The 19,734-nt window shown below is 45.1% G+C and overlaps 1 protein-coding gene and 1 pseudogene across 1 annotated transcript in view; both read right to left on the bottom strand.

Annotated features, from left to right (window-relative positions):
* The window catches only part of LOC100861326 (N-acetyllactosaminide beta-1,6-N-acetylglucosaminyl-transferase), a 100,873-nt gene extending 88,958 nt beyond the window's left edge, over positions 1-11,915 (bottom strand). The window contains exon 1 of the mRNA XM_005696862.3: positions 10,546-11,915. Within this exon, the coding sequence (XP_005696919.2) occupies positions 10,546-11,470 (925 nt within the window). The 5' untranslated portion in view covers positions 11,471-11,915. The remainder of the gene's footprint in view (positions 1-10,545) is intronic.
* Positions 13,545-19,721, bottom strand: LOC102189081 (annotated as a pseudogene).

The following is a 19,734-nucleotide window of genomic DNA, read 5'->3' as shown; positions in this document are numbered from 1 at the left end:
GAAAAAGCATATCTGTGGCTTGACTTAAAAATGTCCAACAAAGGCGAATCTATTCAGACAGAAAACAAAGGATTGTAAATGGGCATGAAGTTTCTTCTGCAGGTGATAAAAAATACTCTAAATTCAGCTGGGGTCATGGTGGTGCACTTGTATATATACTAAAAACTATTTAATTGTGTACTTGAAACAGGTGAGTTTTACAGTATATAAATTATTATATTTCTAATAACACATCTCAATTCTGTGGTGTGTAAACTGTACCTCAATAAAGCTGTAAACTCAGAGGAAGAAGGGCAGTTTGTCCAGCGCCTGACATTGAAATGTTCATATGATGAGTTTACTTGCCTTCTTTTATAGTGACTAAACCTGGGTTGACTGTCAGCTGTTAGTGATTTGGACCGTAGAAGACTACCCAGTTGGCATGAAAGCAATACTTTTGCAGGAAAAACATGGGGTGCAAGAGGATGGTCACACCCCAGGTCTCAGGCGAGTCCCTGGAGAGGGCTGCCATGTGAGGGTCCCTGGTTCCTCACAGGAAGGACTTCAAGAGCCAGCCAGAGTGAAAGAACACATTTATAGAGGGAGATACACATTCCATAGATAAAGTGTGGGCCATCTCAGAAGGCAAGAGGCCCCAGGGAACAGGGTTGTTAGTTTTTATGGGCGGGGTAATTTCATAGGTGAAATGCCAGCCTGGATGGATCATAAGCTGGAATCAAGATTGCAGGGAGAAATATCAATAAACTCAGGTATGCAGATGACACCAGAAATGGCAGAAAGCGAAGAGGAACTAAAGAACCTCTTGATGAAGGTGAAAGAGAAGAGTGAAAAAGCTGGCTTAAAACTCAACATTTAAAAAACAAAAATCATGGTATCCAGTCCCACCATTTCATGGCAGATAGATGGAGAAAAAAATGGAAACAGTGAGAGACTTTATTTTCTTGGGCTCCAAAATCACTGCAGACAGTGACTGCAGCCTGAAATCAAAAGACACTTGCTCCCTGGATGAAAAGCTACGACAAACCTAGACAGCGAATTCAAAACCAGACACCACTTTGCCAACAAATGTCCATATAGTTAAAACTATGGTTTTCCTAGTAGTCCTGTACAGATGTGAGAGCTGGACCATAAAGAGGGCTGAGTGCTGAAGAATTGGTGCCTTCGAACTGTGGTGCTAGAGAAGAGTCTTAAGAGTTTCTTGCACAGCAAAGATATCAAATAAGTTGATCCTAAAGGAAATCAATTCTGAATATTCATTGGAAGGATTAATGCTGAAGTTGAAGCTCCAATACTGTGGCCTGATGAGAAGAGCTGACTCATTGGAAAAGACTCTGATGCTGGGAAAGACTGAAGGCAGGAGGAGAAGGGGATGACAGAGGATGAGATGGTTGGATGGCATCACTGACTCAATGGACATAAGTTTGAGAAAGCTCTGGGAGTTGGTGACAGACAGGGAAGCCTGGTGTGCTGCTGTCCATGGGGTCTCAGAGTAGGATAGGACTTAGCAACTGAAAACGCTAACAAATTTGGAGCAGAGATTTCCAGGAATTGGTCACAATAAACTGCGGAAAATTCTGAAAGAGATGGGAATACCAGACCACCTGACCTGCTTCCTGAGAAACCTGTATGCAGGTCAGGAAGCAACAGTTGAAACTGGACATGGAAAAACAGACTGGTTCCAAACAGGAAAAGGAGTATGTCAAGGCTGTATATTGTCACCCTGCTTATTTAACTTCTATGCAGAGTACATCATGAGAAACGCTGGGCTGGAAGAAGCACAAACTGGAATCAAGATTGCTGGGAGAAATATCAATAATCTCAGATATGCAGATGACACCACCCTTATGGCAGAAAGTGAAGAACTAAAGAGGCTCTTGATGAAAGAGGAGAGTGAAAAGTTGGCTTAAAGCTCAACATTCAGAAAACTAAGATCATGGCATCCAGTCTCATCACTTCATGGCAAATAGATGGGGAAACAGGGGAAATAGTGGCTGACTTCATTTTTCTGGGCTCCAAAATCACTGCAGATGGTGATTGCAGCCATGAAATTAAAAGACACATACTCCTTGGCAGGAAAGTTATGACCAACCTAGATAGCATATTAAAAAGCAGAGACATAACTTTGTCAGCAAAGGTCCATTTAGTCAAGACTATGGTTTTTCCAGTGGTCATGTATGGATGTGAGAGTTGGACTATAAAGAAAGCTGAGCGCAGAAGAACTGATGCTTTTGAACTGTGATGTTGGAGAAGACTCTTGGGAGTCCCTTGGACTGCCAGGAGATCCAACCAGTCTATCCTAAAGGAGATCAGTTCTGGGTGTTCACTGGAAGGACTGATGTTGAAGCTGAAACTCCAATACTTTGGCCACCTGATGTGAAGAGCTGACTCATTGGAAAAGACCCTGATGCTGGGAAAGATTGAAGGTGAGAGAAGGGGACGACAGAGATGGTTGGATGGCATCACCAACTCAATGGACATGGCTGTGGGTAGACTCTGGGAGTTGGTGTTGGACAGGGAGGCCTGGCGTGCTGCGGTTCATGGGGTCGCAAGGAGTCGGACACGACTGAGCAACTGCACTGAACTGAACACTTGTATGGTTGACCTTGGAACTGTCATGGTGCCTGTAGGTGTGTCATCTAGCTAATGTATTACAAGGAAGCTCACGGTCCAGTGGAAATCAAATCTTCCACCTTCTTGGGCTTAACCAAGTTTGGGTTCCAGCCTGTTTATGTTCTGTTCTCAACACCTCTGTCATTGTTTTAGAGGTGGTGCCCTGCCCCTGTCCTGCCTGTTTTAATGCCACATTTATTTTATAGTAGCAACATAGGTGAATCATATTCAGTTTGACACTCAGCAGTGTGTGGTCAAGGCTCATAAACACAGAAATATCACTCTAACCCTCCAGGACTCTGCACTGTGTCTCCACAGATACTGCAACAATAAACCCTTAAGAAGATAAGGATACCAGCAGGAGAAAAAGTACCGAGGACAAACTCTACCTGAGGGTGGTGGGTGCTCAGTACACAGAGCTCAGTATAGCTCTCAAAGATAATCAGAATTTCTGCAGGCAAAGAGAGGCCTCAGGGGAAAAGCTGACCGAGAGGAAAGAGGTCGGCTTGGGGCTTAGCAACTCTACAAGGAATTCAAGTGGTAGCAAAGTAAAGCACTTAACTACATTTTCTGGATAGTTTTAATCAGAGCGCCTCTCACTCAGGGTCAGTACAATTGGCAAATTCCCCTAATGGTTGATTTCGATTTTCCAAGACCTGAACTAAAACGGCTTCCATCACTGCCACGATACACAGGCTGATGTGAGGTGAGCTCGGTCTCAGGTAACAGCTGACTCCCACAGACCTACTGCAGTCAAGTTTTCTGCTGGATTTGGCCTAGGTGGCAAGGATGTCTGCCCTTTGGAAAAGGAGGTGGAGCTGGGGGCAGGACATAAAAACTGAATTAGACTGAAAATAGCAGATTGAACTTTCTGCAAAATGGAAGGAGAATTTCCATCACTTGGAGAAAAGATGCCATTTAAGAGAAGGAGAAGTCTACACTCTCATCTCCCATTCAATGGCTCCTTACTCAACATTCACCTGGAGCCCAGCAGGAGGAGGAAGTTAGGCCAGAAGTCCAAGGGCTGGTGTCAGTCATCCCGCTCATGCTCTCCCTTTTGGGGTGCAGGAGGTGGGGGTGGGGCAGGGAGGCGGGGTTGAGGGGGGACCAGTGAGACACTGTGGGGGTCACCCTTGGACAGCAGTCAAGTGGGTGGGTGGGGGTGGCCGCTTCTGTGGGAGGGGAGGGGAGCAGAGAAACTTCCCTGAGGAAGTAAGTGACCTTTCAACGCGATCTGAGGCTATTTCAACTAGATCGGGGGAACATTCCAGAAGGAGCGACAAAAGAGCATTTCAGAACGCAGGGGCAGTGTGAGCCAGGGCCTGGAGACTGTCTGTCTTCCGACCGAGCTAGGGTGATAGAAACTTGGCAGAGTCAGAGGCCCTGGACTCGGCTCAGAATGCCACTTCCTAATAAGAGGAAAGAGAAAGCAGCCACTTCAGACCCCACTCACGTGACCCTGCTAATAAAAGCAACAGCTGAGCGGTGACCTCTGTGGGCTGCATGACCGATTTCTAGTAAAAAAAAAAATCCCTGCACCTTCAAAAACACTTTTTTTTTTGGTCACACATAGAAGTTTTAGAATTGTAACACTAAAACTTCAAAAAGCAGCATCTAAGACATTCTTTTTTTGTTCTCCCTCTCTTGGAAGTGTTAATAAGCTTCTACAACGTCCCGGGTACAATATGTGTGCTGTCTAATCCTTCCTACAGTCTGACAAGGAGATATTTTGATGACAAATCAGAGAAATTAGACATTTTGTCCCAAATGACACAGGTTGTAGGTGGCAAAGCCAGGACTGTCTGCTTTTAAATCCTGCCAACAAATTGGGAGCCACCACTGACTCTACAGGCTTCCCAGGGAGCTCAGTTGGTAAAGAATGTGCCTGCAATGCACGAGACCCCGGTTTGGTTCCTGGGTCGGGAAGATCCCCTGGAGAAGGGATAGGCTACCGACTCCAGTATTCTTGGGCTTCTTTTGTGGCTCAGCTGGTAAAGAATCTGCCTGCAATGTGGGAGACCTGGGTTCAACCCCTGGGTTGGGAAGATCCCCTGGAGAAGGGAAAGGCTACCCACTCCAGTATAGCAGAGTTAATGATATTAAGTATGACATATGCTGAAATCCTTATTTATCATGTAACTGGAAGTTTGTACCTTTTGACTGCCTTCATCCAATATCCCTTCCCTCTGGTAACCATAAATTTGATCTCTTTTCCTTTGAGTTTGTTTTTGATGTATTCTTGACCTGTGCTAGTTCCTGTCATACAGCACAGTGATTTGCTATTAATACGTCTACACATTTCAGAATAGTCTCCACAATGGGCTGTTACCATCTGTCACCACCCAAAGACATTACACTATTATTGGCTCTGTTCCCCACCCTGTACCTTTGTACCTTTCCTACCTGTGACTCATATATCTTGCAACTGGAAGTTTGTACCTCTTTTTTCTCTTTTAAAATACTTATTTATATTTTTAGGCTATGCCAGGTCTTAGTATCGTCGTGCAAACTCTTACTTGTGGCACATGGGACCTAGTTCCCTGGCCAGGGCTCTAACCTGGGCCTCTGGCATTGAGAGCGTGGAATCTTAGCCACTGGACCACCTGGGAAGCCCCAGTATGTACTTTTTGGTATCCTTCACCTATTTCTACCTCCAACCCCCTTCCCTCTGCCAACCATTTGTTTGTTCTTTGTATCGACGACTCCATTTCTGGTTTTTTGTTTTGTTTTTTAGATTCCACATATAAGTGAAATCCTCTAGTATCTTTCTTTCTCTGCCTGACTCTTTTCATTCAGCGTAATACTCTCTAGGTCTACCCATGTTATTACAAATGACAAGATTTCATTCTTCTTTGTTGCTGAGTAATATTTCTGTGTGTGTGTGTGTAAACCACATCTTCTTTATCCACTCATCTATTGATGGGCGCTTAGGTTGGTTCCATATCTTGGCTATAATAAATAATGCAGGAATGAAGATAGGGGTATATATTAATACATGTTTTTGAGTTAGTATTTTTGTTTTCTTTGGATAAATACCCAGTGGTGGGATTGCTGGATTGTATGTAGTTCTATTTTTGATTTTTTTTTTTTGAGGAAAGATGGTATTTCCTTGAAAAACAACTTGTATCCCGACTTGCTGATTTCTTTTCCTATGACATAAGTCTATATTTCAACAGATACGAAAACAGAGATTGTTCAAGCTATTAATAAAACTTATCCCCCAACTGTCCTTCCCAGCAAGTCTGCCCATACACTCAGTGATCCTGGAAGCTCTGTGAGCATAATGTGTTTGAGAAGCATAAATTCCCTCTAGATATAGCAAGATCCCAGCCAAATCCCTGAGGGGGCCGCGAAACTGTGAATTCCCAGAACCAGCTTTATTTAGATTGATTCTTCCTGCTTCTCTCAAGGTTTCAGCACTTGGCACCTCAGCACAGCATCTGTACATATAAAAAGTCTAGAGCAACTAGCCAGGCTGCAATAAAGATAGAGTCAGGCCAGTGTGGACTTTACAGCAGAAACTCAACAAGCCTCCCCTTTCAAGGGCACAGGGGCACATACACGGCAGAAAATACCAGGAGGGCAGGGCCATCGGCTGATTTTCCAAGGGAAAAATGAAAAGCAAATAGAATCTGTCTTCCAAGCCCACAATCTCCAATTTTCTTCTTTTCTCTATACCTTCCCCTTTTGATTTCTTGTTCTTTTTTCCTCCCATCTCCAGTGAAACCTGCTCTCAGCTTTTTCTTTTTCTCTGAGATTTTTTTCAGAATGAAAAAAGACTCTTTTTTCATTCATTCATTCATCAATATGAATTTGAAATAAGCTCCCACTGAATCAAATGAGAAATATTCCTTTGTTGCAAGTGAGGCTGAAACCATTGGTCAGTTTCAAAATCTTTAAATCCCAAGAGCATGTGATGAATGAAACAAACCCACCGAAAGTTCCTGCTCAGGGCAGAACCATGCCGACGGGAGGAGCACATGATCTATAGCTTGGAAGCAAACAGGAGGTGGTGAACTGGCACCTCTGGCCCATAAAAGGATCTCTGTCCTAAATGGAAATCAGCCATGGCCGAGGCTGACAGGGAACTGAAAGGCTGCCACCTTGGTGTGACCTGGGTTAAGGAATGGAAGGAGCAGGACAGAGGTGGGAGAGAAGCGGGGTAAAGACAGAGGATGATCAGGAACCCTCATTCCACAACAGCTGGTGATGTCCATTGGGCAGCATCTTTTAAGGCACCTGTGAATGCTCTTTCTGGAATACTTCCATCCTCATGGGCCCTTTCCCCTGAGCAGGCCGTGCAGGAACCCTCACTTCTGAGAGGTTTCCGGAGGACCAGCCACTGCTGAATAGTCTTACTGTGTATTAAAACCACGGCTTGCCTTGTGTTTGAAACCATATGACCCTGCCCCACTGGCCCCACCTGACCTGAATGGTTGGGGGCCTCAATGAAAGGCAGCACCTCTACAGAGGGGTCGCCTGCTGCCCAGGAAGTGGCTGGGATGCGAACAGGGATGCTCATTGTACAGTGACTTCAGGACCCACACAGCGAGACTCTCTGAGAAGAAACCTCTGAAGGAGACAGAGAGGAATTGCCATCGATAGCGCGGCCCAGAATCTGGCTGGAGACACAAGGGGAAGACGCTGAAAGTAGAACCCACCGGGCTCATGAGCAAGAAGAAGCCCTGAAGCAGAGGTAAGACTCTTAGGCAAGGACAGAGAACCAGAGATGAAGATGCTGATGCTTCTCTGAGTCGCTAGGACGGCCCCACTGCTGTCTGACTGTTCTTCCCCAAGCGGGGAGGACACCTGGCTGCCTGCTCTGTGCATCCCAGGAGCCACCAGCCACGGGCACCTTTGGTATTTGAGCTATATTGCGTTCAATAAAATACATGATTCAAAGTCACTTGACCTACTCATTTTTGTTTCTATAATGCAGCTGCGAAAGATGGAAAGTTACCTATGTGGCTCATACTGTATTTCTTTCAGATGGTGTTCAACATCCCCATGAGGCCATTTCATCCAGGAGATCTTTTTTTCTGCCCTATTGCTTCTTCTTCTTCTTTATTTTTTTTTAACTTTTTGGCCACACCACTTGGCATGTGGGATCTTACTTCCCCAACCAGGGATTGAACCTGTGCCCACCCCCACCATGGAAGCTCAAATTCTTAACCACGGGACCACCAGGGAAGTCCCTGTCCTATTACTTGAGAATCCTAACAAGCCCACCATCACTGCAGTCAATTAGAACAATCTTAAAATGTCCAAAAACAAATAGCTAAAAAACTCATAATCAGCAAAGAAGGATCCTTGAAACAGAAATGACCCAGATGTTCGCATAGCAGGAGGAACCATTAAACAAGGCAGCCACTTAAGTTTCTAGTTCCCTCACCTCCTCACGACCAAGCCCTACTCTCAGGCCTGCCTCAGGTCTTGTAAGAGTTGGCTGGCCCAGTGGAGGCCTCTAACAGGGATCCTCCGGACACACAACACAGAAGCAATTCTAAAGGCTCCTTCCTTGAAACGTTTTGAAAGGCATGGAGCTGTCTGTTTGTTTCCCCTTGTCTTGCTGACCTGTTATTGCTGGTCTTTATCAGCGATGTAACACTCTAGTTCCAATAGATAGCTCATGTTGGGGACACAGCATTTCTGTTCAATAAATTGATTAGAATCATTAGTTAGACTCATGGGCTCCAGAGTGAAAGAGACTCACAGGCCATCTGTCCGACACTTGATAAATGAGTTTCCTTGACACTATTTCTCCAGCCTCAGCTTCCAAACATCCCTTGGGTTTGTTCACTATTCTAATCCCAGATCCATGGAAACGGCCTACATCGTATTTGGTCCAAGCAACACATAAGAGAGAAGTGGGGCTTTTACTTCCCTTATTCTGAGTACTACAACTCCACATGGACAGCTAAGTAGTCATGACTCCTCCAGCTCAGTTTCTTTTTAAAATTTTATTATTTTTGGCTGCATCATGACTTAGTTGGGTCTTAGTTGTGGCTTAGTGGCCCCAGGGCATGTGGGATCTTAGTTCTCCAACCAGGAATTGAACCGGATCTGCATTGGGAGGTGGATTCTTAACTACTGGCTCACCAAGGAAGTTCCTTCACTTCACTTTCTTGAGCCCTGATTTCTTTTTTGACCGTGAACTCTGCCAAAAGAGGTCATTTAATTGTCTTCTTAATTAAAAAAAAGTTATTCAAATATAGTTGATTTACAGTGTAGTGCTAGTTTCAAGTATAGAGCAAAGTGATATACATATCTATAGGGTTGCAAAGAACCAGACACAGCTGAAGCAACTGACCAGGCATGCGCATATATGTACGCAACCCTATGGACTGTAGCCCAGCAGGCTCCTCTGTCCATGGGATTCTCCAGGCAAGAATACTGGAGTGGATTGCCCAGCCCTCCTCCAGGGGATCTTCCCGACCCAGGAACTGAATTTGTGTCTCCTGTACTACAGGCAGATTCTTTACTGCTAAGCCACCAGGAGGAGAAGGCAATGGCACCCCACTCCAGCACTCTTACCCGGAAAATCCTATGGACAGAGGAGCCTGGTAGGCTGCAGTCCATGGGGTCGCTAAGAGTCGGACACGGCTGAGCGACTTCACTTTCACCTTTCTCTTTCATGCACTGGAGAAGGAAATGGCAACCCACTCCAGTGTTCTTGCCTGGAGAATCCCAGATATGGCAGAGCCTGGTGGGCTGCCGTCTCTGGGGTCACATGGAGTTGGACACGACTGAAGCGACTTAGCAGCAAGCCACCGGGAAAGCTTTTTCAGATCATTTTCCAATATAAGTTATTACAGGACCTTGCCTGTGCTATACACTAGGCCCTTGTCTTGATTTCTTTTACCACTACATGACTCATTCCTGCTCTGGGAAAACCATCGATTTAAAAAGCATTCTAAGCCTAGCAAGCTTTATGTACTAACATAAAAAATAAGCATCCACAGTGGTTCACAGCCTTGACTATTCCTGGGAATTTCCTGGAGGCTGAACAAATACTAAAGCTCACATCCACCCAGGAAGTCAGGAAATGTATTTTCACAAGCTCCAGGAGACTTTGAAGCCATGACCCTAATCCTTATGTTGATTCAAGTTAGTTTTCCTTTGAACTAGGAATCTGAATTTTTATTTCCAATTGAACTAGCAGAACTGGAATTAGTTCACTGTAAACAATTGGAGATTATTTAAGGCATTTGGAACTTGGACCAAGGAAAGGTGAAGTTGATTTAGGAACAACCGAACAACAAATTTGGGAAATCACCTTAAAAGAACATCAGGGTTAGGCGACCTGGTACAATTAGTGCGTTTGCCTTCTAGCTGGGTAATTTGAATACATCGTGCAACCACGCTGAAGTTTCTTTGTCTATAAAATAAAGACATTGGTTTAGGAATCTTAGTGGTAAGGAATCCGCCTGCCAAAGCAGCAGATGCAGGGGACGTGGGTTTGATCCTTGGGTAGGGAAGATCCCTTGGAGAAGGAAATGGCAACCCACTGCCTGGGAAATCCCATGGACAGAGGAGCCTGGGGGGCTATGTGGGTTGCAGAAGAGTCAGACACTAGTTACTGAACAACACAAGATGAAGATGAATTACACCACCCACTCTGTGAGGAGAGCTGCTATAAAGATATTTTGATGAACTTTTGAAACTGTGAATGTGTGCTAAGTCACTTCAGTCGAGTCTTAACATCCCTATGGACTGTAGCCCACCAGGATCCTCTGTCCACAGGAGTCTCCAGGCAGGAATACTGGAGTGGCTTGCCAAGCCCTCCTCCAGGGGATCTTCCTGACCCAGGGATTGAACTCACATGAAGAACGATCTTTATGAAGGTGTTCATTTTTAAAAACTTATATTTTAGTGATTTGTTCAGTATTGGCCATGAGATGTTTATTCATAACAAAAGTTAAGAGATATACATACCAGGAATCCTATTGAGTGTGACCCAGAAATGTTCGTCAGGACTGTACGTGTCCTTGGACCAGGACATTAAGTCAAGCGCCAGCGGGTCGCGAAGGACGAAGTTTGCGAATTCCCTTGTGAGGGCCACATAGGCAGTGCCAAAGTAAACGGTCATGTTGTGAGGAGGCAGTGTTTTCAATTTTGTGGTTTTAATCACGTAGGAATTTTTTTGCTTTAACAGCTCGTGGTGGACATACTTAGTCCGTCCAATTGCGTGAGCTGGGGGCAGCACCCCGGGGGTGATATTTTTCCCTTTAAATCCCTTCAGATGCCGAATGATCTCCCTGTTGGTTTTCAGGGGGAAATCTTGCCCACAGGTGTTGAGGATGTATTTCCAAGGAACCTCTGAGGCCACAAGATCTTTGATGCAATTCAGGTCAGCCTGGAGCCTGGAAATCCCACCATAGACCACGGGCTCCATCTTGGAAGCCAGAAAAGCATTTGGGAAGCAGCTCAGTAACTGCTTCACCGAGCCTTTAAATGTATCTGTTGCCTTTTCGTCCACGTGAACACAGTAGACATTTTGGGGCATGTAAACAGCCCTGAAGAGTCTCTCAAACGTGCCGAAGTCTTTGTGGATGGTCATCACATAAGCCAAGGGGAAGCCAGCCTCTTCTTCAGAGAGTGTCTCTGTTATATAATGACTCTGAGCCACGTACTCATGACAGGTGGTTTCACTGAAGGTACTCTTCAATGCATTCTTTTTAGGGCAAAAACTCTTCCCCTTAAAAATCTGGTGACAGACTTCTGATAATAGTGAAGCATTGGATATGGAAGCTTCCAGGAAATTTTTATTCTCCCCTAACTCGTTGTTGCAAACAAACACAAAAATCAGGGCTGAGACCAGAGACACGCAGAAGAGACAACGCTTCCAAAAGCCCATCATTCAAAGCCAGGAAATGGGTAGACTGTCTCTTGGGACATCTGGTCAGAGGGTAGACAGACTTAACTTACATTTTCTCCGAAATCCATAACCATCCTCCAGGTGGACGCAGCTCTGACCGGCCGCTCCGTGGCCTTCCAGCTGATGCTGCTTGTCCTTTTTCCGTCTTCCTTTCCTCTTCATTCCCCACGGTGCTGCTTTTCCACCTTTCTCCAACACGTTTCTGAAGGAACTCTTAGGGATTTGCTTTGCTCTGTCTCCTCCCCCGTCTCGTCTTACAACCTGTTTATACACACACAAAAAAACAAGTTGCCCCAGGGAGGTTCTGACTCCAGTGTGTCCACCCTTCCCTACAGGAAAATCAGTGAGGGGTGAAGGGGCCGTTCTGCAAGTCACGGCTCTCAGACTTTAACCCCGGCCTCCTCTCTCAGCCAGAAGGTTGGCAACTGTGTCAGCTCCCCGACTTCCTGTTAATCATTGCATTCAACTGACTGAGTTTGTTTGCTTAAACAGGACTGCCAAGTTACAAGCATCGGTCCCGAGCATGTGAACACTGCCTGGAGAGGTATTCTGTCAATAAATATTTAGTACTTAAAAATTAATCGCCTCACCTTGTCTTTTTCCACCCACGCCCCCCTCTCCATATTGGCTGGCTATGCCATAAAGCATGGCGTATGACTGGCTGCCGAGCCATTCTTTCCAGCACTTAACTTTCTCTGCTGTGAGGTAAGGTCTTTAAAAAGGCACATTAGCAAGCGAACCTCACCACCTGACTTACTACACTAAGATGAATACAAGCTAATTTTAAAAAAAACCCAGAAAACAGGGACTTCCCAGTGGTCCAGTGGTTAAGAATCTGTCACGCAATGCGGGGGACATAGGTTCTATGCCTGATCTCAAGTGTTGCGCCTAAGACCCAATGCAGGCGAATGAATAAATATTTTTTTTTTAATTACATTTACATGAAAAAAAAATACCCCTAAAAGCCTAGTAGCCCAATATAACCCCCAAATTGCATAGGGCCTAAAGCACCTAAGACCCGATGCAGGCAAATGAATAAATATTTTTTAAAAACTACATTTACATGGAAAAAAATACCCCTAAAAGCCTAGCAGCCCAATATAACCCCCAAATTGCATAGGGCGTAAAGCTGAAGTTCAGAGAAGGCAATGGCACCCCACTCCAGTATTCTTGCCTGAAAAATCCCATGGGCGGAGGAGCCTGGTAGGCTGCAGTCCATGGGGTCACGAAGAGTCGGACACGACTGAGCAACTTCACTTTCACTTTTCACTTTCATGCATTGGAGAAGGAAATGGCAACACACTCCAGTGTTCTTGCCTGAAGAATTCCAGCGATGGGGGAGCCTTGTTGGCTGCCATCTATGGGGTCGCACAGAGTCAGACACGACTGAAGCGACTTGACAGCAGCAGCAAGCTGAAGTTAGTGAATATCAAGTTTATCTCATCTAAGCCCAGGTTCCCGCATGGCTCAGTGGTAAAGAATTTGCCCGCCAGTGCAGGAGACACAGGAGACATGGATTTGATCTCTTGGTTGGGAAGACCCTCTGAAGGAGGAAATGGTAACCTGCTCCATATTCTTGCCTGGAGAATCCCATGGAGAAAGGAGCCTGTTGGGCTACAGCCCATGGGGTCACAAAAGAGTCAGACACGACTTAGTGACTAAACAACCACAGAACTGAAGGAGAGAAGTTCTTAAATTCCGTATGTGAATAAACCTTTCCAAAGGAGTTCCCTTATCTGTAAAACATGAGAATCATTTTATCACCTTCATAAGTCAGTCGTGGGAATACACTGAGAAAAACGTATCAAGGGTTCACTGCCCCCCCCATCCATGAGTGGGGCTGAGACTGGAGACAGCTGGACCTCAGGCTGGGCAGCGGGAGCTTGTCTCTAGTTGGTGCTTCATGGCAGAGATAAAGGCAGGAGCAGAGAGGAGCTGCAATCTGCTTGAGTGAGAAGATGATGACCACAGTCTTCATCCTGGAGGTCAAGGAGATCTCCCTGACTGCACATGTGCAGAAAGGCTCCTCAGGGGTCAAAAATGGAGGCACCTATGTCTAATTATGCTTTCGAAATGAGTCGAATAGTTTGTATAACTTTTTCTCCTCGTACATGCGGATGATGACATGAACTCTCCCTTCGCTTGTTTTGGCTGTCTCCTCATTCTTGGCACAGTTCCATTTCTGTGGAGATTGCATGCATAAAAGCATCCCTAATTATTTGCCTGTTCTACCCTGAATTTACAACTCCCCGAGTTTGCTATGATTGCTGTTGTTCTTTTAATATTGTTTATTTATTTGGCTGCCAGGTCTTCATTGCATCATGCGGGATCTTCCGTTGAAGCTCTTGGGCTTACATAACTGCTCCGTGGCAAGTGAGATCTTAGATCCCTGGCCAGGGATTGAACCTGTGTCCCCTGCATTGCAAGATGGATTCCTAGCCCCTGGACCACCAGTCCTTTGAAGTCCCTACAACTCCCTGAGTTTAAAGTTACAAGGTGAAGAACGCTTGCAAGTTGGCACTTGGCTGCAGTGGAATCTTCACCCCAAATCCTTAAAATCAGAAGGATTTTGACAATGCTAGACATTATTAGTGGCGATCTTTTTTTTTTTCTCTTTGCACTACCCCAGTGCTCTCTGATGTTTACTCTCCTAGTGGTCACTTGGGAGACGCTGGTTTTCCTGAGGCCCTCTTGCACGACACCATTCACAATTCTTCCAAATTTGGGGCAGGATGCTCTTGCCATTTGTACAAGATTGTAGAAGGGATGGTAATAAGTGATGAAAAAGAACGGCGATCCTTTTCCTCAGTTTGAACATTAGGTCAAAAACTATTTTTTAAATTAATTAATTTGTGGCTGTACTGGGTCTTCGCTGCTGTGCACAGGCTTTCTCTAGTTGTGGCGAGCACGGGCTACGTTTCGTTGTGGGGCGCGGGCTTCTCGTCCCCTGACTTCTCTTGTTGCAGAGCACAGACTTAGGTGGGTGGGCTTCAGTAGTTGCACGGCTTGGGTCAATAGTTGTGGTGCATGGGTTTAGTCTCCTCGGCACGTGGAATCTTCCCAGACCAGGGATTGAACCCATGTCCCCCACATGGGCAGGCAGACTCTCAACCACTGGACCACCAGGCAAGTCCCAGGTCAAAACTGATACCCCAAATTCTAAGTTGGAGGCACCGACTGAGAAGGTTAGAGTTCTGGAGAAGTTGTCCGCCAGGGCAGACTTGTGGCTTGGCTACTCAATAAATGGTTGGGTGTATGACCAAGTCCTAGAACTCAACCCATACTTGCTTATTTCTACATAATGTTCAGTCTTACAAATTCCCACTCCAGCCACAAACTCATTTTCATCCTAGGAGAACTGCACTGAGAGTTTAATCTCCACAGCTAACTGTAGAAAGGGAGCAGAGAGAAGGGCCCTGTTTGTACAGCTGCGGTTATTCCACACACCAGTACCCAAAGCACTTTTCACGTATTCATTTCATTTTGACAGCACCTCTGTGCCCAAGTGAGAAACCAGGGATACCAAGGGGAAACTTTGTCCGAGTCCCCAGAGATCACAGAGAAAGAGCAGCTTGGGTTAAACTGGTTTTATGTGCACATCACGTCTTGTCTTTTTTTCCAGCTCTGTCTCCGGCCAGTCTCTCTTTTCTGTCTGTCTTCTTTCTCTTTTCTCTCCTTCCTCTGTTTGTCTATACATTTACTATACTAAACTCTGTACTCTGCTTTACCTTCATCTCTGTGGGGTTTGGTTTTTTTTGTTAGCCACAGGAAATAGTCTGAAGCACCACGACTTAAAATAGCCCCATGTGTGGTTGAGAAAGAGTGTTGAGAAACAACCCGGATCATATGAAGGAAGGTCTCCAGTTGAGTCAAAGCCACTCTTGACAGCCCAGGGCGTCTAAGAAAGTCATTTGATCTCACACCTCCTTGTTTCCTCCGGAGTAAATTTGAGAAAACAACCCCTGCTCTCCCTCAGGGACCTCCAAGGTTGGCTTCCTCCCAGGCAGATCACCATGCCTCTGAGTCTGGGTTTTTTCTGACATCAACGTCTGGGTGCACCTGGAAGATTCCAGAAGTAACATACAGAAAGCATCCAGCCGGAGAGTGGCCAGAGATGTCAGAGCGAATTTCAGACTTCCAGAGAAAGCCATTGGGAAGAAAAGAGTGAGAGGAGGAGGTGGGGAAGATTGAAGTTTTTTGACATAAAATCCCTGGAAATAGAATAGCAGGAAAATGAAAGAAAAAGCTGGTTCTTTCCTTTTTCTCTTTGGCCATGCCAGGCAGCAGGCAGGATCTTCCCTGGCCAGGGATGGAACCCACATCCCTTGCAATGGAAGCTCGGAGTCTTAACCAGTGGGCCGCCAGGGAAGCCCAAAGCTGGTTCTTGTCAAAACAGCCCATTAAATATCACTGGTATAATGCAAAGCTGAGGCCAAGAGCTGACAGATGACGAGCAGCTCAGGGTTGCCTGCTAAGTTGCTCAGTCGTGTCCCACTCTTTGCAGCCCTATGAGCCTGCTGTAGCCCACCAGGCTCCTCTACCCATCGGATTTCCGAGCAAGAATACTGGGGTGGGTTGCCATTTCATTCTCCAGGGGATCTTCCCTACCCAGGGATTGAACCCACATCTCTTACATATCCTGCATTGGCAGACCAGTTCTTTACCACTAGCGCCACCTGGGAAGTATCTTGTAATAACCTACGATGGAAAAGAATCTGAAAAAGAATATATCTAAGTGAATCCCTTTGCCATATACTAGAAACTAAAAGAACATGTAAATCAACTACACTTCAGTTTTACAAAAAAGAGGTGATGTTTCCAGAAAACCTCTTCCCTCCGTAGTTTTCTAGCAAATTGACCCCTTTCTATCTCTCTCCATTCCCAGCAGGATAAAGTTGCCTGGAACATCCTAGTGCGAATCCTCTCCTTCTCTTATGATGGAGGCCCTTATTGGAGTTCACGCTGCTATTTAAACGCAGAATAACAGAAGCTGGAATGTGGAAGCATAACGTTCTGTTTGCCTCAGTCCCAGTCCCAAAGGCCTGTCCTTCAGAGTCGCAAAGATTGAGACTTAAAATAAGCTGGAGTCTTGGAGTCTCAAGTTACTGCTATCCAACACCGGCTTACCCTCCCCTACATAGTCCTGGAAGCTTTGAATCTAATGCTTCCAACTCCGGAAATGTTGTAAGATGTCGCCGTGGGGGAGATAACTGTCCTTGATATAACTGCATCTCCCACTAGGACACTCAAAATAGGGCCCATGCCAATGCAGGAGACTCGGGTTCCATCCCTGGGTCAGGAAGATCCCCTGAAGAAGGAAATGGCAACCCGCTCCAGTATTCTTGCCTGGGAAATCCCTCGGACAGGGAAGCCTGGCAGGCTACAGTCCATGGGGTTACAAAGAGTCAGACATGACTGAGCAACTAAACCACAACTTTCCTGAGACTACCATCCAATTTACCCATGCAGAAGTTTGCTTTTCCTAGAGAAAGAACTTTTGAATTTTCTTCACAGATTCTTTTTTTTTTAATATTTATTTTAAATTTTATTTTATGTATTTGGTTTCATTAGGTCTTAGCTGCAGCATGTGGGATCTAGTTCCCAGATCAGGGTTGGCACCCAGACCCCTAGAACTCCAGGAAGTGAGGGGTCTTAGCCACTAGAGCACCAGGGAGTCCTCTTTCCAGATTTTTTGTGCTTAAAGTTCACCTCAAATTTAGTCCCAGGTGGGAAAGCCTATAGCCCCAGATCTGGAGTGACCTTTAAAAGAGTTGGGTCTGAATTCATTCCAGAGATAGAAATGCTGACACCTGACAAAGCTGTATGTGAAAAGGTGTGACTTAGTTTTGACACTTACCAACATTAATTGCAATAGCATTTTCCATAGTGAAAAAACTGGAAACACATGCTCAACAACTAAGGAATTGTTAAGTAAATTCTAGTACATCCATACTATGAAAAAGAATGCAATTACCTAATATATATGCACGGCAATTATTTCTCAACTTGTGCAATGTATAACTTTTGCTTTTTAAAATTTTCTTAGTTTTTACATACCAACTTTTCTTTATTTCTCATATTTCCTACAGTAGGATTGTATTTTATAATAAGAAAATTTTTAAATTATTATTTTATTCATTTGGCTGCATTGGGTCTTAGTCACAGCGTACTGGCTCAGTGGTTGCGGGACGTGCACTTAGTCACCCCTTGGCACGTGGGATCTGAGTTCCCCAATCAGGAATCGAACCTGCATCCCCTGCTTTGGAAAGAAGATTCCCAACCACTGGACCACCAAGGAAGTCTCAAGAAAAAAATTATTTTAGTATTCTGCTCATCAATAACTAGTACAGGGTTTTCAGATTCTACACAAAGGGTGAGTTCTTGACTCATGCAAGCCTAGAGCACAGAGCTGACAGAGGATGGCAGGTTTCCATTCACCAAAGTGAGATTGCCATGTGGCCAGGCCTAAGTGTAGTCTACAGTTCACTTGTCTGACAGTCTGGAATTCTGGAAAGTTCTGGTCAATTAAAAAAAATTGATTTGGAAAGGCTGAATTATTTCACATTGTTCTTATAGAAATTTTGTTGACATTTTTCAGACCTCAAACTTTTCAAACTTGAGTGATTCAAATTCACATAAAATGAAACCATTATGAATAACCCACATCGCAAATAACTGGAAGAATCCGCCTGCAATGAAGGAGACCCTGGTTCGATTCCTGGGTAGGGAAGATCTGCTGGAGAGGGATAGGCTACCCACTCCAGTATTCTTGGGCTTCTCTTGTGGCTTAGCTGGTAAAGAATCTGCCTGCAATGTGGGAGACCTGGTTTTGATCCCTGGGTTGGGAAGATACCCTGGAGTAGGGAAAGGCTACCCACTCCAGTGTTCTGGCCTGGAGAACTCCGTGCAGTGTTCAGCCCACGGAGTTGCAAAGAGTTGGACATGATTTAGAGATTTTCACAAACAACATACTATAATTGATTAAAAAAAAAAAACCAGTTTCACTTGTCATATCAAAAACATATGACCATGTCAAAATTTGATAGGCACTTTCTCTAAGCAAACAGTCTATTTATTGATATGTAAGATGATTAACTTCCTTATATGAATTCCTTGCAACAGACACACGAAAATTTATAGAGTGTCCATAAAGCTGGAAACATAGGTGAATATGCACGCGTGCATAGTCACTTTAGTAGTGTCCAGCTCTTTGCAACCCTATGGACTGTAGCCCACCAAGCTCCTCTGTCCATGAGATTTTTCAGGCAAGAATACTGGAGTGGATTCCCATACCCCCCTCCAGGGGATCTTCCCGACCCAGGGATCGAACCTGCATCTCCTGCATTGCAGGCGAGAATTCTTTAACGTGGAGCCACCAGGGAGGCCCAAAGGTGAATATATGTGATACAATTAAGGACAGTTTCAAAGTGTAAAATACTTGCACACAAACACACGCACATATATGCACAATGCTTCCAGACTTTATGTAGAATCAAGTCCCACATACCTGGAATCCTGTTCAGTGTCACCCAGAAATGCTCATCAGGAGAGTACGTGTCCCTCGACCACTCAAGTCAAGAGCCCTCTGGACTCGGAGAACAAAATTAACAAATTCTCTTGCAAGCACTACGTAGGTGGAACTGAAGTAAATGGTGAGATTATGGGGAGGAGGCATTTTCCTTATCCAAATCCACAGCATGAAGGAAAATAAACTATATCTCTGCTCCAAGTACCTGTATTTAGTCCTTCTGATAATGTGAGAAGGAGGCAGCAGCCTGGGGGTGATGTTTTTTCCTTTAATTCCTTTGAGATGCTGGATGATCTCCCTGTTGGTTTTCAGGGGGAAATCTTGCCCGCAGGTGTTGATGGTGTATTTCCACGGGACCTCTGAGTCTATGAGGTCTTGCAGGCAGTTCAGGTCAGCCTGGAGCCTGGAAATTCCTGCGTAGACCATAGACTCCATCTTGGAAGCCAGGAAGGCATTTGGGAAGCAGCTCAGTAATTGCTCCACTGCATCTTTAAATTCAGCTGTTGCTTTCTCATCCACGTGAACACCGTAGACGTTCTGAGGCATGTAGACAGCCCTGAAGAGCCTCTGGAATGTATCCAGGTCTTTGTGGATGACCATGACATATGCCAAAGGGAACTCAGCTTCTCCTTTGGACAGAGGTTTCATTATATAGTGATTCTGGGTCAGGTATTGTTGGCAAGTCATGTCTTTCAGTGGCGTCATTGGTGTATTTCCA

This window comes from Capra hircus, chromosome 23, assembly GCF_001704415.2.
Source record: "Capra hircus breed San Clemente chromosome 23, ASM170441v1, whole genome shotgun sequence".
NCBI lineage: Eukaryota > Metazoa > Chordata > Mammalia > Artiodactyla > Bovidae > Capra > Capra hircus.
The sequence above is the reverse complement of the archived record's forward strand: the minus strand, read 5'-3'. Positions and strand labels throughout refer to the sequence as shown.